Source organism: Nymphalis io, chromosome 17 (genome assembly GCF_905147045.1).
Source record: "Nymphalis io chromosome 17, ilAglIoxx1.1, whole genome shotgun sequence".
NCBI lineage: Eukaryota > Metazoa > Arthropoda > Insecta > Lepidoptera > Nymphalidae > Nymphalis > Nymphalis io.
This window is the reverse complement of record NC_065904.1, coordinates 2,761,961-2,789,893: the sequence shown is the minus strand read 5'-3', so window position 1 is coordinate 2,789,893 and position 27,933 is coordinate 2,761,961. Positions and strand designations below refer to the sequence as shown.

At 33.0% G+C, this 27,933-nt stretch overlaps 2 protein-coding genes across 9 annotated transcripts in view; one reads left to right on the top strand and one right to left on the bottom strand.

Annotated features, from left to right (window-relative positions):
* LOC126775027 (5-formyltetrahydrofolate cyclo-ligase) overlaps positions 1-27,933 on the top strand; it is a 140,563-nt gene that overhangs the window by 59,840 nt on the left and 52,790 nt on the right. The window lies entirely within an intron of this gene.
* LOC126774939 (transient receptor potential cation channel trpm) overlaps positions 1-27,933 on the bottom strand; it is a 269,678-nt gene that overhangs the window by 214,355 nt on the left and 27,390 nt on the right. For 6 of the 8 annotated variants that reach the window (XM_050496600.1, XM_050496602.1, XM_050496605.1 and 3 more), the window contains exon 2: positions 26,911-26,985. The exons of 1 other annotated variant lie outside the window; for it this stretch is intronic. In XM_050496600.1, coding sequence (XP_050352557.1) covers positions 26,911-26,985 — 75 coding nt within the window. Of the gene's footprint in view, positions 1-8,303; positions 8,509-10,779; positions 10,874-26,910; positions 26,986-27,933 lie in introns of those variants that run through there. One more of the 8 variants, XM_050496603.1, reaches the window with a different exon arrangement.

The window sequence follows — 27,933 nt, the reverse complement described above, 5'->3', positions numbered from 1 at the left end:
AGTTCCCAAGGTTGATGGCGCATTGGCGATGTAAGCGATGGTTAACATTTCTTACAATGCCAATGTATATGGGCGTTGGTGACCACTTACCATCAGGTGACCCACGTGCTCGCCCGCCGCACTATACTATAAAAAGAAAAAAAAAATCGTAACCTAACACACCAAGTTCTCTACTACGCATTGACGGACCACTAAATAAATCTATCATGATTGAATTTCACCGCACATAGAATTTTCTCGAATCCACTAAATTTTCACCCTTATGTCTTTTAAAAAATCCGAGATGGCCTAGTGGTTAGAACGCGTGAAACTTAACCGATTATCGTAGGTTTAAACCCGGGCAAGCACCACTGAATTTTCATGTGCTTAATTTGTGTATATAAATCATTTCGTGCTTAACGATGAAGGAGAACATCGTGAGGAAACCTGCATGTGTCTAATTATACTGAAATTCTGCCACATGTGTATTCCACCAAACCGCATTGAAGCAGCGTAGTGGAAATAAACTACAAACCTTCTTCTTAAAAAAGGAGAGGAGGCCTTAGCCCAGTAGTGGGACATTCACAGGCTGTTACTTAAAATGAGCAATTGAAGTCTAAACTTGTAAAGACTATAAATAAGTTTGCTATCGTAACTCTGTTCGCTGTTTTAGCACAAGTCGAGCAGTGTTCGGAACACGCTATTGCTAAGTATATTACGTATACTTTTAATTAAATATTAACTTTAAAAGTGCTCGAAGTACTACGTTGTAATTTTAATGAAGGGATCTGATTTATTCTTTTTTGACATTTTTTTTTTCAGCCTTTTGCCGTCCACTGCTGGACGAAAGCCTCCCCCATAGAACGCCAACCATCCCGATCTTGGGCAGTCCGCATCCATCCCGAGCCTGCCACCTTTTTTAAATCGTCGGCCCATCTTGTCACAGGGCGTCCTACACTACGTTTGCCTAAGCGTGGTCTCCACTCCAACACGTGTCGGCTCCATCGGCCATCAATGCGCCAATTCTAATTTTTTGACATTGCTAGAGTTAAATTAATATTTAAAAAAGAAATATTATAATTACACGAATTATAATGTCGGAACACTAATAAGCGATCATATATAAAACTTAATTTGAGTTCCAATATTAATGCTGTAATACTATAACAAGTTTTTTTTTTTTTTTTATAGAATAGGAATGCGGACGAGCATATGGGCCACCTGATGGTAAGTGGTCACCAACGCTCTTAGACATTGGCATTGTAAGAAATGTCAACCATCGCTTACATATCCAATGCGCCACCAACCTTGGGAACTAAGATTTTATGTCCCTTGTGCCTGTAATTACACTGGCTCACTCACCCTTCAAACCGGAACACAACAATATCAAGTATTGCTGTTTTGCGGTAGAATATCTGATGAGTGGGTGGTACCTACCCAGACGAGCTTGCACAAAGCCCTACCACCAGTAACCAGTATATATATATTAAAGAGTTTGATCAAAACTAAATACGTATTTGTGATATTTATCATTTTGTTAAAAATATATTATTCGATAGGCAAAAAAATTGTCATATAGACAATTTAACTACAAAATTCATATACAATAAACTCGTACCACTTTATTCAAAGTTAAAAATAACCAAGCGAAAAATATTCCTTCATCAATTCAAACATTAATAACTGCATCGATTCCACCTGTTGCCATTTTGAAAATCAATCAATCACTTATGAATTTATATAAAATTTGTTAATTCACTTTTTGAATTTAAAATCATTTATGTGATTACCTCACTGTTTAAGTCACTCTTTAAATGAGCATTCCAAGTCTACTTTACCTTAAATACTTCAAAGAAACAAATATTCAATATGAGGAAATAACATACAATAAAGAAAGCAAAAATCCTTCACCCTCCGCTACACTGTCACTTTACACTAATGTGTCCAGTTATATCGATAAAAAGCATATTGCTTCGATATTACAACACATTACATGTTAACAATACTAAAGACAAATAAAAATACAAACAAATTTAATATCTATACCATCACATTAAGCACGTTTATCGTGTAAGCACATTTCAAACATAGAATCATTTTCATCGAGCAACAACAACAGGGCTGTCGACTATGGAAAATTTTACATGATCAATTTAACTGCAATCGTAAAATCGGTAATAAAAAACGCACTCGGAAAAATCTGATTCGTTCAAGGCGAATTATAAAATGTACATTTTACACGCGATAACTGTTACTAGCGATTCTTTTTATAGATGATATTTATCGTTGTCGAATACATATTTATATTAGAATAATATGTAACTATGTACATGCCCAGCCTCGCACTGGGTCACACATGACAGGGTTTCTCGAGGGTTTTTCTCCTCTAAGCCAGATTCACGCAACCGATTTAGCTGAAATTTTGCACATACTTGATAATTCAATATATACATATAAAATATCGTTCGTATAAAGATTAACTTGTTAAGCATGGTAACTTATTCTGACAAACTGATTCTTGGTTTTATTAGATTAACTACAATAGTATACCATGCAGCAGCAGTAAGTATTTTGTTAGGCATGGGCCTTCTCTCCTCTTCGGAAGAGAATTAGGGCTTATTCCACCACGCTGCTCCAGTACGGGCTGATAAAATTCTTTTCACAGAGCCGTCTCGCTGCATTAACAATATGAAATAAAAATATATATGTAATATAAGACCGTCGATCTCTTACGCTATAAAATTTCTCAATATACAAATATCACGGGATCTTCATTTAAACTATTTGTGTGCGTTCTTTCAATCTTGTAAAATACTGAGTGTATGTTGAATGCAATCGTTTTATAGATACCAATAATTTTACAACATATTTTATTTTATTAGACTAACTCCTATAATCACCACTGAATCTTCATGTGCTTAATTTGTAATTATAATTCATCTCGTGCTTGACGATGAAGGAAAACATCGTGGGAAAACCTGCATATGTCTAATTTCACTGAAATTCTTCCACGTGTGTATTCCAATCAACTCGCATTAGAGCAGCGTGGTGGGATAAGCTCCAAACCTTCTCCTCACAGAGGAAGAGGAGGCCTTAGCTATTCACAGCGGTGGGACATTCACAGGCTGTTACTGTCTACTGTGAGTTGTGTCTTATAAAATATTCTGTTCTTAAAATATATATTGTACAAAAGATGGTTTACTAGAAAGGCTACTTTTAAAAAATAGTAGTTTAAGTTTAGTAGTAATGTACAGAATTCTTTTTTGAAAACGAAATAGAGAATCGTTTTATTAATCACTTAAAAAAAACCGTTTTTTCCATCCAAAATCCTTATGGTTCGAATTTCATTAGGCATCAGAAAAGTGTCATAATCATGTCTGCAAAGTCTTACAAATAATAATGAGCAATATTGCAAGACGGGAAGCGGAGGCCGGTTTTAATGAACCGCTTTACAGCGTCGCCTTCATCCACGCGTTCTGAATTTTGATTGCGATACATCCGCAGAGTACAAGATGAATTTTAAAAACAAATGTAGTACATTAAAAGCTCAGTGGTGGGTTCTACAATTTCAATTTCGTGACCTTCGATTCCTATCTATCTTTTTCTTTTTTTATAGAATGGGTAGGCAGACAAACATATGGGCTACCCGATGATGAATGATCACCAACGCCCATAGACATTGTGCATTGTAAGAAATGCAATCCACCGCTTACATCGCCAATGCGCCACCAATCTTGGGAACTAAGATGTTATGTCCCTTGTGCCTGTAATTACACTGGCTCACTCACCCATCAAACCGGAACACAAGAATACCAAATACTGCTGTTTTGCGGTAGAATATCTGATGAGTAGGTGGTACCTACCCAGACGAGCTTGCACAAAATCCTACCACCAGTAAAAATCTCAACTATCATTGTGTTAATATTGAAATTTTCTAAATGGAACCATATGCCCAATGGTGGACGGTTGAAAATAAGTTTCAAATCTGATTGATCAACACTGAGCATTACCTTGAGAACTATCAGTTTTACCCTAAATATTCGTAAAAACTATTTTTTGAAGACACTAGTTCTCACTAGAATAGTGAAAAATATAACCCCTAGCTCTTTTAAGCCGAACATAATAAATTAAATACACAAAATCACAAAGACAACGCGGTATTACTAATGTACATAATTGGCGCCAGTGACGTCAACGCCTTCGTTAATTAGAGATTACTTTAAAAATCCTGAGCACACATCTCGTTCACAATAATATTAACCGACAAAAATCAACGGTACATAGAAATAATAATTATATCGCCCAGAGCATCGGAATTGCGATTCAAAGGCGAAATGCTGCCTAGCATTCTTTGCCACCATTCCAATAACAGTCATGATTTTAAGGCTTTAATGTATATAATTATTATGTAATTATGTAATTAATGAATTATCATATATAATTTACACATATCCTAACTTATATTATAAATGTGTGTGAGTTTTTTGTTACCCTTCCACGCCTAACTACTCCACCAATTATCATGAAACTTTGCGTACACGTAGCCGGGGTACAGAATAGGACATATGATACCTCATACCTACCCCAACCCCCTCAAACGCCCGCGAAGCCGTGGGTGGTAGCTAGTTTAGTGCTAGCTACGATTTATAATCTTCGTACATAAACTTAACTTCGTTAACTAACATAAAGTTTTTAACTCCCATGCTGTGTATTAAATAAACCTATCATTATATTATATAACTTCAGTAAATTCTAGAGTAATTAATTTTTCATACGTTTACGGAACCCTAAATCTTAGATACTCCATAGGAACAGGCTTTAGTCAGCTTATAGTGGATCATATTGCATTACGCATGTCTCAAGACACAACAAATACGTGGTAAGTGCGTGCATACCTTTATGACAGAATGACATTAATGTGATATTGTTTGATCGTTTTGTTATCTTTTCTAACGAAGAATCTATACATACGGACGAAGAATCTATTTACGAACTGAGCTCTGTTTACATATTACATTATAACAATATATATTGAATTCAATTTATTTGCTTTAAACGTAATAAAAATGTTTAGCCAATATATTTATAACATGCAAATATTTTCACTAAAATTAACTATTTTTTTTTATAGAATAGGAAGGCAGACGAGCATATGGACCACCTGATGGTAAGTGGTCACCGACGCCCTTAGACATTGGCATTGTAAGAAATGTCAACCATCGCTTACATATCCAATGCGCCACCAACCTTGGGAACTAAGATTTTATGTCTCTTGTGCCTGTAACTACACTGGCTCACTCACCCTTCAAACCGGAACACAACAATACCAAGTACTGCCGTTTTGCGGTAGAATATCTGATGAGTGGGTGGTACCTATCCAGACGAGCTTGCACAAAGCCCTACCACCAGTAAATATATGGGTTATGGTTATGGTATAATAACTATTAAATTTAATATTAAAAGGCGTTACAATGCATTATAAAGGTACAAGTCACAATATACACGTTATTATCAAATTACAAAGCAAGATATAATTATAATTCTTCGTTTAAATTACATTTATAAAATTGATAAATAAATATGTTCTTTATAATAATCTTCTATTCATACTATTAAATGAGGACACGCTTATTTGTAATGCCTAACTGAAACTGTACTGTTTATAGGTGAACGTAAAAAGCAAAACCCTATTAAATATAAAATTTGAGCAAAATCATTAGATCCATTTCCAAGATACACTAAATGAATTTATATATATTTATACAATATTGTTCATTTAACATTATAAGATTTACGTAACAAACGTGAATTTAAAGTTCTTGACATATAATTCAATTAATATTACAATTATTTCGTTTATAATAAACAAATTGGTTTTTCGTTTCCGGTTTGTTTTGTTTTTTAGTTCAAATTCAATGCACAGTAAATTGAAAAATGAAAACGGAGCAGGTGTCGTTTGTAAGAGAGTCAACTGAAAGTTAACAGGGTAAGCAAAGTTTTCTATTTATCAAAAGGAATAGCATAATACAGAGTTTAATGCGATTGTTTGAAGATACTTGCAACAAGGCAACACTGGTGTCGGAGCCGCAAACTTTTATAATAAAACTCAAGTTCCGCTTTCCCTTACGGACGCGGACTTAAATTATTGTCTTAAACAAAATAACTTCCGACAGAATTTACTTGGCGGTAAAGCTTTGTGCAGTCCATCTGGGTGAGTACCACACACTCATCAGACATTCTAACGCCAAACAGCTATACTTTGTATTGTTGTGTTCCTGTTTCAAGCGTTAGAGAGCATGTGGAACTACAGGCACAAGTGACATCTCCATCAAGTTGCAAAGATCAGCGCATTGGCAATGTAAGTATTGGTTATTATTACTATTAATGGCAATGTTTATTTCATAATAACTGTAGGTTAACATAATGGTAACACTTTTTTTTTTTTTTTTTTATTATTCAGGCATCGAGGCCCATAACTGTCTACAGACTACATATTTATAATTACAGAACATTCATTAATATTAATATACTTTGTATTGATGACTTAAAAATAATTAAAATACTAAGAGACAAAAAATACAGGAAGATTGTCTTAAAAATAGTAAAATGATACTATTATCTGTAGTAAATGTCGTTGCAGCCAGTAGATACGAAATAGTAATGACTAATCCCACAATCTGAAATGGTACATGTACCTAGGTCATTCACCTCAAAAATTACTTAATACAAAACTTCATATTATTTTTGTAAAGCAACAGAATAATTAGCGAGCTATCGACGCACAGATAGATTTTCATTGAGCCCGACCCAATTATTATCATTCTTTGTATTTAAACACGATTTACATTACATTAGTCAAGTGTATAAAAAAGTGAGTAAGTATAGGGCAGTTGTGTAAGTAGAACGGACTGTGGCGCGTCAACCTGGTTAGCATTCAGCTTTTGTAGGAATCAGAATTAAATTGACGCCAATATTAAAGTAGTAGCAATATTATCGAGCAAATGGGTCGCTTGCCGATGAGTGGTCCACACACTTTGTCACTACAAAATAGTAACCATTCCTTACAATATCGATGCGTCTATTCCTTGTGTTTAAAATATACTAACTCACCCTTTACGATCCGTGTGTTTGTGCAAAATCCAACACATCAATACAACGTATTACTATGACGAAGCAATTAATGGTGAATGGGTGGTATCAACGGGGTTGCATTAAGGAACACCACCGCTACTAACAACAATACCCTTCTACTTAACTTTGAATATAAAAATAATAAAATAACCCAAAGAAATTTAGAGCGATATAGAATTTTAATTTAACGATACATAATTTATAAATAATCGTTGCTAATTACGGTTTATTCCATATACTTCAAGGACGTATTGAGTATCGATCAGTAAAATCGTTCGTTTTGCTCGACATAGAATTCCGTAATTCCACCATTAACAATAAATTATTTCATATTTGCTGATAAAGTATCAAGAAGTAGTCATTAATCTACATCATCTACGTAAAATACCAAGAAACATTAAATATACAAGGCTCTAAATTGAAAATTAAGTAAATTGCTATTGCACTGATAAATATTTTTTAACTACAGATTGTGAACTGAATTTTCTTAAAAGATTTTAATTTTTACTCGTCCTTATGTATCACTGTCATCATTATTATTTGATCATAGTACTGTCAGTAGGCCTTTGTTTAAGCTCATTTGAATAGGTGCCACCAATTCGCCAATTTTAGTTTATCGTCAAACAGCATAACCAGCTTTATTAACACACAAGAGAAATGTAAAGAATGGTGATCCCTGGGGAGTCTGATTAAATTCTTACCCACCAAAACTCCTGTGGTGTCAATCTTACGATTCAGCACTGATCAGAGAGGCAGGTACCAATATTTGTTTATTCGTCAACACCAACGAGTAGCAACTCAATATACATAAACCATCAAAAAGCAACACAAGTATTTAGGTATTTCCTACTTTATACAGATGTTTTAAAATTTCTTAGATTGTAATCAACATCGTTGATAATAAATAGTGACATATTTAATGATGATTTCCGCTCATGGCTTAGCGGCGATATCATCAGAGGCGAAATTGTAGCATTAATAGTATTTTAAGCTTTGTTTAAACTATTTTTCATACATCTCAATTTCAAGCCAGTATAGATAAAATAGAGGCAGTCTAATTACAAGCACAATAGACAAAATCTCTTAGTTCCCAAGTTTGGCGGCACATTGATGCTACAAAGGATAAAGATGTCAAAATCCATGGGCGGTAGTGAGTAGTAGTAGTAGTGTTCTAAATAAAAAAGTAAACTTACCTTTTTTGTAATATTTTTTATCGTCTTTTGCGTGTACGCTGATGTAAATAGAATGGTGTGGACTGGTGCCTCCGTTGGTATACCAAGAGATGTCATCTTTGAACTACACTCGAACTGTTTTAAATACTAAAACTCACTGATTTTTAGTCACTTCTGTTATTTCCATTGTCTGTTTCAATTTTTAAATATTAAGCTACCGTCGAATCTGTTCAATTAAAACAATCTATTAATATTTGCAATATGTTTATAGTTTTTATTTTCCCATTTTTTAAAACGCAAAGCAATTCATGTTTTGTTAATAGTATAAAATATTTTATTTTCCTTTTTTAAAAGCTACCTTCAAGCTAATTGAGTAACGTACTATTTTGCAATATTTTTAAAAATCTGTTTTTTAGAAGTCCTTTTGTAACAATTATAAAATTGTAACAATCTTAAATAGTAATTAGTGTTGCCATTTATAAAAATACTAGGAATTAAACGAATAACTGTTAACGCATACAAATCGAGACTTACTTAAACTTAATATTATAATTGCGAAAGTGAGTTTGTTTGTTACGTTTTCACGTCTTAACTACTCAACCGATCATCATGAAATTTTGCAAACTGTCAAAAGCATACACAAGCGAAGTCACGGGCGGAAACTGTTCTTTTATAAAAGAAGGAATCTGATGATACATGAAATTAATTTTAACTTAAAATACTTTTTAACTATACTAAAATATCAAATGTGGAGTTGGAAAGTTTATTAAGATAATTTGAAAAACTCATTTTCTTTTAAATTAACTTACGAAGAAGGATATTCTTTCCTTATTTATTCAGAATATAAAAATATTGGACTTGGACGTGGAGTTTTAATATGAAAATTAGGTTTTGACTGGAATAGCTAAATTAAAAATATACAAGCATTTACGAGTTATAATAAAATGCAACTAAATGGTTGTTTGTGGCGCGTGCAGCGACGGGCGAAATAGGATTTTTTCCAACTCACAGCTGGTCCTTTGTTTGAATTATATAATAGTAACTAACGCCATATATGCAATGTTATTGTCTAATTTTTTTTCTACACACTACCCAATACTCTATTCAAGCAGAGCTTCATTTTAATAGAAAATACCTAATAACAAGAAAAACTATGATAAATATATCTTTATATATAAAATTCCCGTGTTGGTAATTCTCCTACTCTGAAATGGCTTAACCAATTTTGTGTTTTTTTTTTTATTGGTTTTTTGATCTCACTTGGATGGTTAGCTTTAGTTTGACTTAATTAGGTAGTTTACCGACAACCAGATTTTTTTTTTATATTTCCGCCTAAAATTTAAAAAATGTATATCAAAACATATAAAGTAAAACGTAAGTAATGTATTAAAGCTGTAAAGCGTAGTAAAGCTATTAAATGCCCCACTGCAGGGCAAAGTTTCCCTCTAATAGAGAGTTTAATTTATTCCACGATGCTGCTCTACAGCGGATTGATAGTTTACATTTACAGACTTTTTTTTTTAATTATTTTAGACTAACATTATTATTTTACAACCGTCTTTCAATTTCACATCAACAGGCTGTCATGGAATTCCCGGCTCAGGAATTCAATCTGAGCTATTATTAGGACCCAAAGTTGAGAAAGTTTCAATTTTATATATTGATTAGTTTATATACTAATGTATCTTTATATTTATCACGAATAGTAATCAGGAAGAATGGCTACTTGATGGTACCACCGCCTATAGTTATTGGTACCGTAAGAAATATTAACCATTCCTATCATCGCATTGACGGTATAAGGGTATTTGTTACAGTATATCTGATATAATATGCGAAGATTGGTTTTATTTCAGCATTTCAAGAGTTTCTAAAAGATTTCTTTTGGATAAACCTCTAGTTCTAGTCTTTCGTTTTATAAATTGAAAATTTGAATTTCGAATGTTTAATTAAATTGAAGTACTCTATGATATTTTAATTGAGTTTTTCTAGTTTCACAGACTAAACTCGCTTTGCTTTTTTAGAATAGAGCATTTATAAAAAAAAATATAAATCTCAAAGAAAATTTAGAAAATTGTTATTTTAACAAAATTAACAGAAATATGGAACATTTGTTTTTCTTAGTTTAGTTTGTTAGAGCGTATTGTTTAGCGATTTTCGATTTATATAATGTCTCGTAAATTTTAAAGAATACCAGAACATCTTGCAGATTGTTCTAGAAACTAATTGGTAAACTTTCACTTGTACAAAAAATTTGTAAAAAATCGATACACAAATCCCGCTGATTTTTTTAGTACTGAGGTATTTCTTTCCGAAACGTTGTAGATTTTTGACCATCAAAAATAATGCAATGCAATGCTTCTATACTTATTTTTTTAATTAATATGCATACACATATTACTTAATCTGTTTTTTTTATGCGCAAGTGACACTACAATATTTATAACGAAACTTCATATAAAATTGTCGAATTCTAAGAGCAATAATATATACACACTTTGTTCACACTACGAATATATTAGAGAAATTTTCCACGGGCACTTTCAACTGAAAATTGTAACATTAACCGCGTAATGCGCAGGAGCATCGTGTCACACTGACTTTATTTAATAAACACCTCTACGTAAACGATGTAGCCTTGAAGTGGAGTGCTTACTTTATTTATATTAACATTTTATGACATGTCAACATAATATTACATTGTTAATCGTTATATTATAATTTATATTTTCTTGCATATGTCTTCTAATTAAGGAGAGGCGCAGCAATGGGACACTTTCAATTATTATCAAGTTTTTTTTTAAGTAAAATTAACAACCAGTAGTTATTCAACAGTAGGGAAAGGCATCTCACGTAAAGATAATGTTTGGGTTTCGATGTATAATCAGAAATCATTGGCAAAAAATATTTATAAACTACATCGCAGAATATAAAAGATGAAAGCATTTACGCTGTCTGGTGTCTGTATGAAATGTTCCTTGATCTTTGAGTTCCAAAAAAAAATGCGCAATCTATGTATCGTCAGTAAATAATTAAAACGGTGACTGTTTCTATAATAAATGAATTAGGGACTATAGTTAGTAGGGTTGAGTAAAGTAAAACTTCAATTTATATTTTATATTACCTATTTTTTATTACTTTTCAATTGGTTATGCTTAAAAGTACATACATACTAAAAAATAATACCTCTATTTTTGTATTTAATACTTGTAATTCCCACTACATCTACCTAACGCCTAAAACAAATTGGACAAAGGCATCGATTAAACGAAGATAAATGATTACTGGTTAGCAAGCTCCGCAGATTCTACGTCTTGGGAACAATGCGGTACAATAGATTCATTTTGTTTTCGGGTGCGGCAAAATGTACGTATAACGAAAAGTAAAGTAAGAGCCTGTTAATGTCCCACTGCTGAGCTAAGGTTGAATACGTTCACATATATCAGATTTAAAGGTTTTTTTTAAGATTTCTCTGTTTGTTTTTTTAGTTCACGAGATGAATTATAAACACAAATTGATCATTAGAAACTTCTGTGGTGGATGTGAAATATAAAGCTGACGGATATTTGGAGTACTTGGTGGTAAGTGGTTACTTTGTTTACAAACACTGTCATTGTGAGAGACTGTTATACTTTACGATGCAATGACCTTGAAACCATGGGATTAAATACGTCGTTTCTTGTATATATATATATTTATATATATATATATATGTACAGGATATATATATATATATATATATATATATATATATATATCTGACGAGCTTGTTGGCGTAGTTAGTAGATACTTGCCTTTCACGCCGAAGGTTGTGGGTTCGATTCCCACCCAGGACAGACATTTGTGTGCATGAACATGTCTGTTTGTCCTGAGTCTGGGTGTAATTATCTATATAAGTATGTATTTACAATAGAAAAGTAGTATATGTAGTATATCAGTTGTCTGGTTTCCATAGCACAAGCTTTGTATAAGCTTAATTTGGGATCAGATGGCCGTGTGTAAAAAATGTCGCAGGATATTATATATATATATATATATATATATATATATATATATATATATATATATATAACACGTCGAAACACAATATAGTTTTAGTGGTAAAATTAAAACATAAATAATAAATAGGGTACAGGTTAAAACTCAAACTATCCCGTACACAGTAAACTACCTGAAAAAACTTATATGTACTCGTATTGTGTAATTAGCCTGATAACATAAGATTTATAATCATTAGTGGCATAATTTAAAGTTTTATGCAAATTAATAAATTTATATACCAATCGTTAATCTACACTATTTTTTTTTTAAATCTCATACGTCTCAATAGCACGAAGTGTAAGGTCGTTAAATAAGAACTATTTATTACTGAACGGCATTACAAAGTCACATCGTTCGCCACAGGCTTGATAAGTTAAGTCCTGTACAAATAAGAGCTCAACAATCAAGTAATTTGTTTAATCAAGAAGCCAGCGTTGTGTGTTTACAGTAAACGTTCTGTGACCATTACTTTTGTGCCTTTCGGAATTTTATTTTTTAATATTAATGACATTAGTCAGGCACATACCCATTACACATCTTAAAAACCCTCTTCTATATATATAAATAAACGAACAACTGACTGACAGACTCACATATCAGCACATAGCCCAAGCTACTGGGCAAGCACCATGAAAATTTGCATACGGTTCTTTTTGCACAGTATGTTAACACTAAGGATTTTTGAAAACTTAACCCCTAAGATAATAAACGGGATAAAAGTTTGTATGAAAATCCTTAATTTTTGAAAGAAACCAATTGATATTCGTATTTATCAATTCTGAATTATGACGAAAGCGATAGCTTTTACTATAAGGCAGCTGTATCGCTTAGCATAAATCGAATCGTAGGAGGAATTCCTTTCGTACTCACTATATACTATGCTATGCTACATACATATATAATTTAGTAAGGATAATGTTTCGAAACACAAAAAGGTTTCAGAGTGCAATAAGCAGCACCACCAGTATTTTCCAACTGAATGTGAAATAGGTCACATACAGTGGAATATCAACAAAGCTTTTAAGCTCGTTAACTTTTCAACATAACTTATAATTCAAAAACAAACAAGTTTCTTTAATAATCGCTACCTAAAAAGCTATTGAAGGGGTAGTATGTGTTGTATTAGTAGTGTTCTAAATCCTCTAGATTTAAGACAAAGGTTATTTATATTACGTACAACGTCACTATTATGTAGTGATATAATGTCCTCCAGACCGATTTCGGCCACGGCAGCCAATCTGAAGGGCTAACTACGCAGGAGACATTATAGTGCACAAGTGTGTACGCAAACACAGGTGCACTCTCTATTCCCTAACTCTCATAATCCGATGGGACGGCAATCCGACACGACCGGAAAGAGTTAAGGCGCAGGGCCATTGGCTTTACGTGCTTTCCGAGACACGGGAATGTACACACTTTCAACTTCCAGACTCCGGGCTGCTGCTGAGAATTTTCTGACATAAAAACCCAATCTTTTTTTTATTGGCCCAACCTGGGAATTGAACCCAGGACCTCCGGTTCTGCGGCCTTACATCAAGCCACTAGACCAACAAGACAGGAGTAGTGATATATCATTTATATAGCTACTGAGTCAAAGTTCAATATTCACACGAGTTACAAAATTACATGACGTCAGTAAGTGTCCTCTTCAACAAATTCTGACCAATGCGGCCAATCTCGAAAACTATTTACTTTCTCAAGATATATAGTGCACAAATTATGTTCTTGCTATTTCAACCACGACGCCCATACTCGAGGGAGACTAGCCAACTGCGCATGGCATATTTGCACAAGTATGTGCGCAAACACAGACGCAGCCTCTGTACTTATATAAATTCCATCTCAAAATCCAACTAAATTGCAAATCCGACATGTTCAAAAAGAATTCAGGCACAGAATCTTTAAATGCTTTCCGAGGCATGGGCCGTCCTAGCTATTGTTTTTAAGGAATTCTCACCTAAAAACGCAATAACTTTTAACTATCCCAACCCAGAATTCGACACCAGGGAGCAAAATACCTTGTAAGCGAACCAGTGTGTGTGTACGTAAACATATGCACACATTGCCTAATGCTCGTAAGAGATCTGGCGCAGATCCAATAACTTGAATGTTCTTTCCGTGGCACGGGAATGTAACACTATCTGCTACTTTGAATTTCTAGATAAAAAATAACGTAAATATATACGAGGTATATATAAAACAGTTGAAGAAATGCAATTAATTGAATTGATATAAAGCAACTGATTGGCGAAATGCCAATGTTAACTGCCGTTAATACCACTAGTTATATGAATTTGTTTTAAATGTTTTTATGAAAACACACTTCGTACTTGATCTCAATCGCACTTATTTACCAAACTTAATAAAATTCTTGGCGGGAATTTTTTTTCAATCCTATTGCTTATGTCATGTGCAAATGAACTTGGAGTAAAAACTAGTAATCGTCAAATAATGACTAAATTATTATGAAAACACTGGAAGTATTCTGAGAAAACATTATAAATAAGAAAATATCCAAACAATACATTCTAAATATACTTGTATTTACAAGATGAATATTCGAAGTCAATATCGATTTATTAGTCAACGATTTGTCAGGTTGACAGTTTCATCATAAGTTCGAATAATCGCTTCTAAATGTGAATGAAATATCACGATTAGAAAAACAAATTGAGGTAAAAGATATTTTGGTTTGTCTTGAATAACATGAAATATTATAAAAATTCTGTCTTTAATAAAATATAGTGAAATGCTACTTTAAAATTCTTATACAAATTATTAAGACGGCCATGTTTTATAAAATTGAATTTTAGGAAGGGAGACGCGAATTCTTCTCGTGATAGTAAGTGGTCTTGTTCAACCACTGACATTTAACTAAAAGAAATATAATCTTTTTAAAGTTCTTTGGCGTTAAAATAACTTGTGTGTAGGTTCCCATACTAATAGACCTGCAAAGCCCTGCCTAGTGGACCTTAACCTAATTATACGGTAAAAGAAGAACATATAAACAGCTGCAGTATTTCTATGTATTTTAATTTCATATGTCACATTAATTGTGTAATTTTCACTAGTTTGAATAGCAAATAGACACAATATATCTCCTGCTGAGTTTCCAATATAATGTTTATCTAGCAAAATAGCTCTTATCAATTCAGAATACATGACCGATCCCCAAATTTTGCCGTAATTAGACATATGACACAGCGTTCACAATCATTTGTCTAAAAACGTAAGCAATTTGAAAGTCCTCGCTAATTTTGGATAGCAAATTTAAAAGGATAAGAAGTTTTGACGAAAATAAATTAGAATATAAATATTAAATTAAATACAGCATTTTTATTAAACCTTCCTTCTTAACCAAAATTTTGCTAAATTACTTCCCAATGGATTATGAAAAGTGAAATAAATAAAGAAGCTATTGCGAAAAATTCTATATTATATAGATAGTATGTTCCTTTATAACTTTTTAGTTCAAAATAAATGTATATAAATTTAACGTTTCATATTGTCTAAATATTATATTACTAAATATTTTATAGAATAGGAAGGCGGACGAGCATATGGGCCACCTGATGGTAAGTGGTCACCAAACGCCCTTAGACATTGGCATTGTAAGAAATGTCAACCATCGCTTAAATAGCCAATGCGCCACCAACCTTGGGAACTAAGATTTTATGTCCCTTGTACCTGTTATTACACTTGCTCACTCACCCTTCAAACCGGAACACAACAATATCAAGTATTGCTGTTTTGCGGTAGAATATCTAATGAGTGGGTGGTACCTATTGGTGGAATTTATTATTAAAAGATTTTCTCATTATATCGTCCCAGATGGCTGTAATTATTTAAGTTCAATCCAAAAAAAAAATCGGAAATATTTTTCAACGGGGAAAGGCTATCAATCTTACACATTCCACTCAGCTGTTATTTGTAATCAATTAATCCCTTGCAAGCTTGAACGGTTGGCATACGTAATTACTTTCTCCAATTTTTACATAAATTAGAGATTCAGCCATTTTATTTTTGTTTAAATATGGCGTATAAAATAAACTGCGGGCGGTAACAACGCGGCGGCAATAATATTATATGTCACGATAATAATTATAAACAATATCATTCGCTTATCAAATGTACGGGAGTCCTGTGGCAAGACTTGTATCGGCACACGTTTCTCAGTCTGTAATATGATACTGTTGCTATATGGATTTGCTTGGACATGATACTAGCGAATGTGATATATTTATAATCACTTACTATGTGCATAATAGTATAGGTCGCTCTTGTAACTGTTATTTTGTAATAAAATCACCTGCACATTAATTTAGTGCTGGTGACAAAATAATGTAGTATGTTATGTATACACGAGCGGAATGGATTAAATGAAAGCTTCTTTTGTTGTTATAGATATTGAGCTTTTTACGGAAAAAGTACCTACTATAACTATACTATTCATATAAAGACCTAGGACCGATTTAATTTCTAGCTTTCGTGTTTAGACGAATATTTTAAAGAAGTTTAAAGTGGTTTTGTTTGTTTGTGCAACTAAAACAAAAATCTATTGCATATATTAATGCTGCTGTTTCACTCCATAGTTGCAATTTTAAGCTTTTCTATGCATATAGATCGCTGTTCTTATGGCCACGCCGCGGTAATCCCTAGCAGTAACAGTAAGATAAGTCCGCATGAGAAATATTAACATTGCAATATATATTTTTGAATGCGCTTAGTAAACTATGATATATTTTATATTAAAATGAAGTTATATGTATAACTCGGATTAGATGAGAAAATCTGAAATGCTTATTTTACATTTATTGAACAAAATGCATTATATATACGATTATTATGCATACTTGAAATGAGAAGGTATTATTTTCATATTTTTAGTGTGTGCGTTAAGGAATTGAGTTTTATAATATGTAGAATATTTTCTTAATTTATTATTACTTATACAGTGACAGCCTGTTAATGTCCCACTGTTGGGTTGGGTTGGGTGGCCTCCTCTCCCTTTTTGAGGTTTGGTTTGGAGCTTATTCTTACTTACTTATATTACTTAAAACAAATCCTATATAATCTTTCTCTTTATCACCAATATTAACATATAATGTCGGTGAAAATTTGGATAAATATATTTTTTTAATATTATCAATATGACATATAATACATATTCAAGGCGACTTGATAGTGCTCTATTTTATTTAAGCTTATTTTAGATACACTTGTTAATCTGTGGTTAAATATTGCAAATTAATTTTATAGCAGTTCCCACCGACCGATTGAGCTTATATACATATAATTTGATTGAGCTCATATAACTTCAGCCATCGACCATTGGAACTTCTTATCTACTGAACATAAGTATCTCCATCGTGTTTGGGCTTAATGAATTTATCTTAACAAATTCAATAGACCTACATGTGTCCAGCGTCATGATGAAACCGAGATAAAACCACAGGTACTCGCGCATCTAGTCAACATAACCTTGTGCTATTTGGGGTCTTTTCTGGGTTGCAATAACTTACAATTACGCGATGGTACCATTATGTATGTATTTTTGTGTACATATGTTGGAAATATCTGAAGTAAAACAAACATTTAATATAAAAAAAACCATATTGTTACTAACTGTACTGTCTGTACGTAAACGCTATCGAGTAAGTCCCACCGCATTCCACTTAAAAGTAACACTAATGAATCAAGTATTATAATAATATCATGGAATTATTTTGCCGATTTTTGACGAAAATATATTTCGAAGGTATTTAAAATTCTCTCCACTTTTTTGCAACATCTTAATTAATTTAGACTGTAAAAAAATTTACGTTATCTCGATAATGAATGTTCAAACACGTCAGATATAAACATAGGATTTATCTCAAACTATCACGATGCAGTTAGATTCATCAGCGCTAACGACCTAGTTTAGACTTAGTGGATTGCGTCGAAAATTTTACAGACTAGTGATGAACACCGGCTGTGGGTTTAAGTTTTGATTAAAGAATTAAATAAATACCGTTTTCACTTTTGTTTTTGTTATTTGTTATATTAATATATTGATTGATGAAAAGCCGAGATGGCCTAGAGGTTAGAACACGTGAATCTTAACCGATGATCGTGGGTTCAAATCCGGGCAAGCACCACCGAATATTCATGTGCTTAATTTGTGATTATAATTCATCTCGTGCTTGATGGTGAAGGAAAACATCGTGAGGAAACCTGCATATGTCTAATTTCATTGAATTTATGTAGTAACAGCCTGTTAATGTCCCATTGTTGTGCTAAGGCCTCCTCTCCCTTTTGAGGAGAAGGTTTTGGAGCTTATTCCACCACGCTGCTCCAATGCGGGTTGATAGAATACACATGTGTCATAATTTTTTTTTAATTGAATTTATGTCACATGTGTATTCTGCCAATTTCGCAGAAGGTATTATAGTGCACAAGTTTGTGCCCAAACAAGTGTAAGTCACTATATCCTCACTTTCACAATCCATGGCAATGGCAAACAGTTTTACGTGCTTTCGAGGCATAGGATTGTAACCACTGCTAGCCTACAAGAAAAGCCTGGAAGTTTTAAATATTAGTGCCAATGCGTCGTACACAATCTATAAGCTAAACTTCGTTGACAGTAAAAATATTGCCATCCCTATTTCATAAATGTGGGTAAAATGGATAGCAAGTCTTTTTTTACTGTTAGATTAGACATTACCTACCGTAAAATAGATAACTATGAGTTTGATACGTTTATTAACTTACTAAAGTTAAATGATTTCGACAAAAGTTGATTGCTACCCTAAATCAATAATAAAACTCAATTTCAAAGTCTATTATGTATTGATATAATGCATATTGCAAATAGATATATTTAAAGAATCGATTTATTTCAATCGTTATATGAAGTTCAATTACTACAAATTCAATATATCCAATATTCATAGATCGACGCTAAATCTTCTTTTAATGAAAGCAATCATTCATTCGTATCCCACATTCAGATTATATCGGCTTCATCACGTTTCAACTAATTTCCCAGAGCGACCTAGTTTGAATTGCACAGGGTTATTTTTCAAAGCTTTTTTTCCACAATTATTTACAAGACAATTATACAGCTTTTGATTTCAATTCTAAGTGAGCCGAGATGGTCAGTGACTGGACACGTATATATTAGGAAATATTGTGGGTTCAAACCCGGGCAAGCACCACTGAGTTTTCATGTGCTTAATTTTGTATGTATAATTCGTCTCGTGCTCTACTGTTGAGAAAAACATTATGACGACGCCTGTCTAATTGCCGCATTGGAGCGGCGTGGTGAAATAAGTTTTAATCTTTTTTCCCAAATAGGAAGATGCTTTAACCCACCAGTGGTACGTTTTCAGGTTGTTAATTTAAATAATATTCCACAAAAGTAACGCTTAAATGTATTGAAACCTCGCAACCAGCTCGGTTTAAATGTTCAACGTGAACTCTGTGAAATCCATCTCGGTTGTCTCTGCTTTTACTTCTGGCAATAACATTTAGGGACATATCTGGCATGTGCTGTTAATGACATTAGGATAGATTATAGATTGATATTTCCTAAAGCATTTTGCATACAAATTCTAAAAATAAATATCGGTTTTACTAATAATATTTTAAATAAATATTATCAATATAAATATAGGTAACATATGCGCATAAATTACATGAAAAGTAGGCTCAGTGCAGATCAGGCTTTACATAATTCTGCAAAGGATTCTCTTTCCAAAGAGATCATAGAAGCAAACCTTCGTTATATGTTCACGTTATACTCCTACTATTTTACAATATATATACAGAATATCTACTTATTTTTCAATGTATGTATCAAAATTCAAGAAATAAAATATACTCGAAAAAGCTTTCTGCGGTTCGATTTCCAGTGAAGACGCTTTATAATATTAAAAGCACTTAGGAGAGCTTAACATGATAAAGGGCCAATGACGGCGCTGAAATTGAATTTTAAAAAGAAACTTTCACTTGAAGCACTCTACACGCCTATAGTGTTCGGATTATTTAACGCCATAAAAGCCTCAAGCTCAACCCTGAACGCTTGAGCTATGGAACAGCTGACCGAAAGCTTCTGCAGACCAAAATATCACGACAGCCGTTCTCACAGGAAACTAATCAACTGAGCTCGAAAATTTGGACTGGACATTGGACTAATTTTTATAAAACGAACTAAGATGACACAGTGGTTATAAGGCGTCAAAATTACCCGTTGATTGCGAGTTCAAAGCATTACTGAGTTTTAATGTACTCGATAATGCACGAAAATGCAAAAATTACCTATATCTACTAAATGGCCTCTCTTCTCAAAATTAGGCCAAATCAGCCGTCGTAATGGACGCCGAATAAGACACGACAATAGCACGGTCATAGTACTAGGAACTGCCAGTACGATACCTCACCACACGTGTGAGTGAAAAGCGCTAGCAGTAGATCACATTTTAACTCAAAACAAACAATAAAAAACTCTTATACAACCGAATAACCTTTGGTGTTGAAAAAACCATAGATATGACACGTTCTCGTTAAATATTAACAAATGGACGCACTTATTTCTTACTCATTTATAAGTCTCTATTACTATTACAATAAGGACTATAATACCATTTAACATTGCATAATATAAATATTTATTTAACATTAACTTACAATGTGCCCGCAAATTAAATTTGCATTGACATCCAAGGTCGCAGTAGTCTGAATAGGATACTCACTGTCAATATTATTAAATGACTGCGTAATATATGTTTTACTTCGATTTATGATAATACTACATGGCCAAGGTGGCGCAGTGTCTCTGAACCCTTGAATCACAGACGCAGATTATGGGTTAAATTTTAGGCAAGCATAAGAGTTTGATATAGATATTTATTTTGTGTTTATAATTCATCTCGTGCTCGAAAATCAATTCATTAGTAGAAGGCTTTGTGCAAACCCATCTGGATAGGTGCCATCTATACATCACATATTCTACCGTCAAACAGCAATACTCAGTACTGTTGTGTTGTGATTGAATAGTGAGTGAGCAGTGTAACCGCAGGCACAAGGGATATAATTAGTTAACAATTTGGTGGCTTTAGCGATGTAAGGGATGGTTAATCGACAATTCCGAGTTCATTCCCGGATAAGCACCAATGACTTTCCAAGTATTTCATTTGTTTTTATAACTCATCTCGTGCGAGTCGGTGAAGGAAAGCAGCGCGAGAAAACCTACATTTGGCGGACGAAAATCTGCCACGTGTGTGACACGAACCTGCTTGGTGGAGTAAGCAAGTAAGAGAGTTATATTGCGATATGAGGTATAACAGCTTAAAATAAAAAAAAACAATATGATATATATAAAGAGCCCATCGTTTTTATACATGTAATAGTATATTTAATAAGTATATCATTACTTCCAACACGGCATGTCACTTTCACAACGGCTATCGTTAAAATAGCGTTTTCAAACCTCACTTTGAAACTGTTGAATTATAAGTTGATTTGGAACATTTTTGTACATTGTACATGTTTTGAATATAATTTTATGTATATTGTAATTATCAATTTTGTTTTTTGCCATTAAATTCGTAACAAAAAATTAATAATGTTAGCAGGAGATAATATTGATTCGCGGGCGATCCGCCTTAGGAGCTCCAGGCGGAGGTGCTCGCGGAAATGTACCGGTTCCGGGCGGAAGTGAGGTCGCGTGGCGAACGTCCAGGGTTGGAGGAGGTGCTGCGAATCAGGACTCTCGCCCAGCAAGAAGCATTGCTTAAAAGTTTAATTATTTTATATACCTACCTATCTAGCTTATCATATTTAAGTCATGTTAAACCTGCTTCTAATTGCAGTCTCATAAGGTAAATAATAACATTTAAAAAATAATTTAATTAATCTCATGACATTAATATACCATCAAGCTGATCGGATGATAAATCCCGGAGGTAGATAGTGAACTTATACATAATAGCAAAACACGAGTTTAGGCTCATTTGGTTTGATTTCTTTTATATTAGGTATATGCGATTTATGGGACATCACCAAAAGCTATGGGATTTAAGTTGTTGTAAAGGAAAATAACAACTACAAAATACAGTGTAATTATTGTGGCTCACTCACCTTTTAAACAGGAAAACATACAAATTAGTGATTAGCTGAAGAATACATAATATGTGGTACTCACCTAAACGTACTTGCACAAAATTATACCATCAATAAACTGTAATCATGTATAAAACGGTCTCCTTCTTAAGTTATATTTCTTTGTCTATGTGTATACTTCATATTACCGATGCTGTTTTATTACCAACAAATAAATAACTTACAGAGCACACAGAACATATTGGTGTAAAAAACATTTGGCAGCCGGTATTGCTAGCATCATAAGGTTGTATTACAATATTTATGTTGTAGGGTTGCCATTCCCAAATGCTGAAAAATTGGGACAAGCGAAATATAATGAAGATTTATGTTAAAAACGTGTCACTATACAAGTTGTGTAATAGAATTTTTATAAGCTCAGTATAGTTGGTGGATATGCAACAATTTGTATTTAAACACGATACTTACATTATCTTAATAAAAAATAATGTAGTAAGTGTATTTCACGTTTACGAAATTCCATAACGAAAATGTTATAAAGTTTTCATTCGTCGATTCAGCATTTTTATTTTTCTCTCCAAAGGATTGATTCCTTAGAAAGCTGAACACACCAAATGTATGTTATCAGAACATTTTTGTATTATGGTTATATAATTTTTTATGTATTAATCGAAGTAATTTTCTTTTATTAGACTGAGATATTTCCTGAATTACATCTGAGGTGAAACATCGAAAAAAGAAAGGTCCTTGTCTCATATATGACCCTTTCGGGAGTGTATAGCTTGCCTAGAAATAGAATCTCATAATAATAGAATACCTACCAGACCCTTCAAACCTGAATACAGCTGTGATAGTTCACGTCGATTCAAACACGCATCGAGACTCCACTTGCGAGGCTCCACTACGTCCCTTTATCGACAAAGACCGTAATGAGCGAGATCAAGTCTTTGGTCTATTTCATTAGAATGTCAACAACAGATTATGCCATAATATAACTTTTTATGTTTTAGCTATGACGAAAAAAAAAGGTTTAATTACTTGCGATACTTGTACTAGAATAATTTTAATATTTGAAACTGTAAACGGTACGTTTTTGACATTACAATAACTTTAACTTCAACCGCAACAACAACATATTATTTTATATACATTTTTATATAAATATAAATAATTTTGAGTTCAGCCGCAACAACCATGTATAATTTTATGTACAATTTTTAAATACTAAGCTTCGATTTAAAACAAATTTAAATTTTTGTTTCTCTTTCGATAATTTGTTAAAAAATTGAAGCTATTTACATAAAAAATCTTACCTTTATAATGGACAGTCTGTTGAATATGTGAAAACCAGGCGATTGGTAGCCCTAATGAATATAAACTGGAGTGTAACACGTATGTGATGCATATTTTATTGTTACCGACAAACAAGACTTAAAACGAAAATGTTAGCTTAGGAAAATTGTTGCTTTATATATAAAACTTATGCTACTCACAAATCTCTCTGATGCTCAGGGATAAAACAATTGTTACAAAATTCGGCAGGTTTACTGAGCTTGTCATGAGATCGCTTCTCAATTCTCGCTGTAAAACGGCAACAGAGGTCGCAAAATGACAGATAGGTTTACTTAGCAAGTAGGTGTTCACCCCGCTCTAGTGGGGTCTTTGAAAAATAATCTTTCATCTGTTATTTTGAGCTTGTCATGAAAAAAAGATTATAATTCACTTCGCGTTTCATTATAAAGAAAGCTGCATTTGTCGAAATACGTTCTGAAAGATTAAATAAGCGATATAACTGTTATTATTGATTTGTAAAATGTTGATTCAAAAGTAATTGAAAAACGAGACGGATTCTAATAAGGTTTTGTATAGAAGTTGATTGTATCGTGGAACAGAAAATAAGTATTTTCTTTGGTTATAATTTATACGTACCAGAGACACAGCATATACTTTAATTACAGTACAGTACAGTAACAGCCTGTTAATGTCCCACTGCTGGGCTAAGGCCTCCTCTCCCTTTTGAGGAGAAGGTTTGGAGCTTATTCCACCACGCTGCTCCAATGCGGGTTGGTAGAATACACATGTGGCAGAATTTCAATGAAATTAGACACATGCAGGTTTCCTCACGATGTTTTCCTTCACCGTTAAGCACGAGATGAATTATAAACACAAATTAAGCACATGAAAATTCAGTGGTGCTTGCCCGGGTTTGAACCCACGATCATCGGTTAAGATTCACGCGTTCTTACCACTAGGCCATCTCGGCTTACTTTAATTTACCTTTATTATATTAAAAATTATTGAGCAGTTGAACATAACAATAATGTTGAAATACGACTTTGATATATCTTAGTGTTATATACATATATGTATTTTAAGCTCCGAAGTTCCGCCCCACATCACGTTCGTATGACAGTTTGTCTGTTAAGATTTTAGAATTTAATCAATGTTATTTTTGTTGTTACGTGCTAACAACATTTGATGCTATTCTGCTTTCCTTAATATGATTTATTAAATGAGTTTATTAAATTTCTCTTCGGGTGCGATAAGAGAAATATTTAAACGTCAGTAAAAAAAGTTTGTAATACAAATTGGTACTTGTGTTGTCGTTGGTTTTTTAAGCTATTGTATCATTTTCTGGAAATAGTGACGCCATTTTTTATATATATTTCATAATTACGTACTAATACTACCATACTAACGTCAAACATAGCCCCAGCGGTTATAGTTATGTAGGCCTCACTTACCTCTTACTTGCGACTGCATAATATATAAATGCCTAACTAAATCGAAATGTATAAATTACATTATCGTACTTACAAATATTTGTTACAAAAACTCCATTTAAAAGAAAACTTATACGTTACGATACGTTATATAGTATTTCAGCTACACAGTCTTCTGTTATTTATTTATTTATGCGCTTGATGCCAAACCTGAACTCGTACCACGTATCCTTTTAAGGCATCGCTGCTTGTATTTTTGTCCTCGAACGCTTAGCGGCGTGATTTTTATTTGGACTAATAATATAAACAAAACTTTCGAATTTCAATAATATTTTTATCTTAAATAAATAATTATGTTGATTTAGGTTGTAAGTAGCAAAACTTGTAGAGTACTTATTATTTAAGTATGTTAATTATATTATTAACATACTATAACATACTTATTAACATAACCGGCTTTAATCGATCAGAACACGCGTTTTTTAAATATTATAATTAAAGAAGTTAATATCGCTTATCAATTTCTAACATTGCAGTCCTGTAGAGCTTCGAGTTTGTTCGTACCGAATACGAGTAGCTCTACTGTATCTATCGGGATTCAAAACCAAGGTCCCTCCCACAGATTGTATGATCAAACTATGATACATCACAATTTTTTAAATATAATTATTATATTCGACTAATATAATTACTAATAATATAATATATAAAAAAACCACACCATATTCATACTTGAAAAACGTGTTCATGACAATCATGCTGTTCATAAAACATTTATCGAAAATTACACTCCGATTAAACATAAACAATGAAAAAACCCAACATCCAAAATAGAATTCAAAAACACACCAATGAAAATAGATGATTGACAATCACACACCAATCACAAACGCAGATATTCGACAATCACGATTTTTGATGATCAATGTTGATTAAATACCACAAACGATGCAAGAATATAAGAGACCTATATTCGTATGTCGTGACATGACACTTAGTTCATATTATTATTATATATTTTATTGACTTATTTTTACTTTTAGTGTCTTAATGTATTCGTGTTTCTAACGATAATATTGTCGTCGTACTTGTCTTCATCCATGTATGTAGTAACTAACGGGATATCGTTAGAATCGGTGTTAGATGTAATTCTTACACATGCATATCCTCCAATCCCTTTTGACCAGCATTGTGGGATACGACCAAAGCTTTTTTACCCAGCAGTTAATTTGCAAGCTGTACCATTACTTATGAGCCAACCGAAGCGAAAATTAACTCTATTTGAGCACTTATTACGTTATAGACATGTATCTGAGATCATGCGACAAGGGAGACTCTTTGTTATAATCATCTCGCTTGGTCACACATCTGTAGCCATTATTTTATAGATCATTAATTTTCGCTTAGATTAGTCATGAAGATATGAATACATTGGAACTCACCACCTGGAAGTTATCGTAATCAAATCTAAATGACGTCAACATTTTTGACATGACTACTATGACGTCCTATTGTATGCATCTATGTATATGTGTGTTTAGAAAAAAATAATACTCATCCACTATTCACCACCTTTATCTACGTAATAATCATAATTAAAAACCCATAAAGTATTATTTGAAATCGATTAACCCAAAGCACCGTCAGCAGCAAAAATTGTTGTTTTGACCAAATTTGGCGAAATTGACGAAACGGTCACAAATGAACCAATGATTTGATGATAATGATAATATAAACCATGCCCCACACGATCTACTGACTTTGTGTTTGTCATCGAGCGGCATCGACAGCGACAGCATCGCCAGACCGACTTTTTTGAGCCCACTTTGCACCCCCTGTTGAAAAATGCATTAACTTAAATAAACAAAAGCGATAATACAGTTTTTATAAGCAATAATTAAGTTACAATAATTACACGATTTAAATCAACTTAAACTTTTCAAAATGGCTGAATTATTGTTATTGGTTTCATAAAATAGGCGAACTGGCAAACGGGCTACCAGATGACAAGTGGTCACACTGGTCTATGGGCGGTACAGATATTGCCAATGTAAGAAATAATAACCATTCATTACATCGACAATGCGCCACCAACTTTGAGGACTAAGATGATATGTCCCTTATGCCTGTACTAACACTTGTTCACTCACTCTTTAAAGAGAAACAGAACAATATCAAATATTGCTGTTTGACGGCAGAATATTAAATAAGAGGGTGGTACCAACCAGGCGGGCTTATAAAAAGCCCTACCTACCACCAAGAAAACCTACCATTTATGATTTCATGTATTCAAAACCATTTTGCGACGCGATCGCGTCAGTAAACACATTTATATATTTATTCTAAATCACATAAAACGAATTCACATAGATCAAACGGCGAATTTACCCGAAAATTTCTTATCTTACATAAAATTTGTCGGTAGTCAGAATTATATAAACACAGCCCTTCTAATTCACCTTTGATTTATCGTTTATGTATAAAACATACATTATTATGATTTCATTTTAATAAACATAAGATATCAGCAAGTCTAAGAATTTCATCAGCCTTTGAACAACATTTCTAACCCATTCAACATTTTTATCTAAAGATTAAATCAATCAAGTATAAATAATCTTGAAAATTCGTAATGAGTAGATCTTCATCTTTTATATACTTACTAGGAATCCGTCCCGGCTTCGCAGGGGTAAGATAATGCTGTAAAACATTTATATTAAAGGAGAAACATAAGAGACAAAGTCTTTTTTGTAAGAAGAATTCTCTCAAGATTCATCACAATC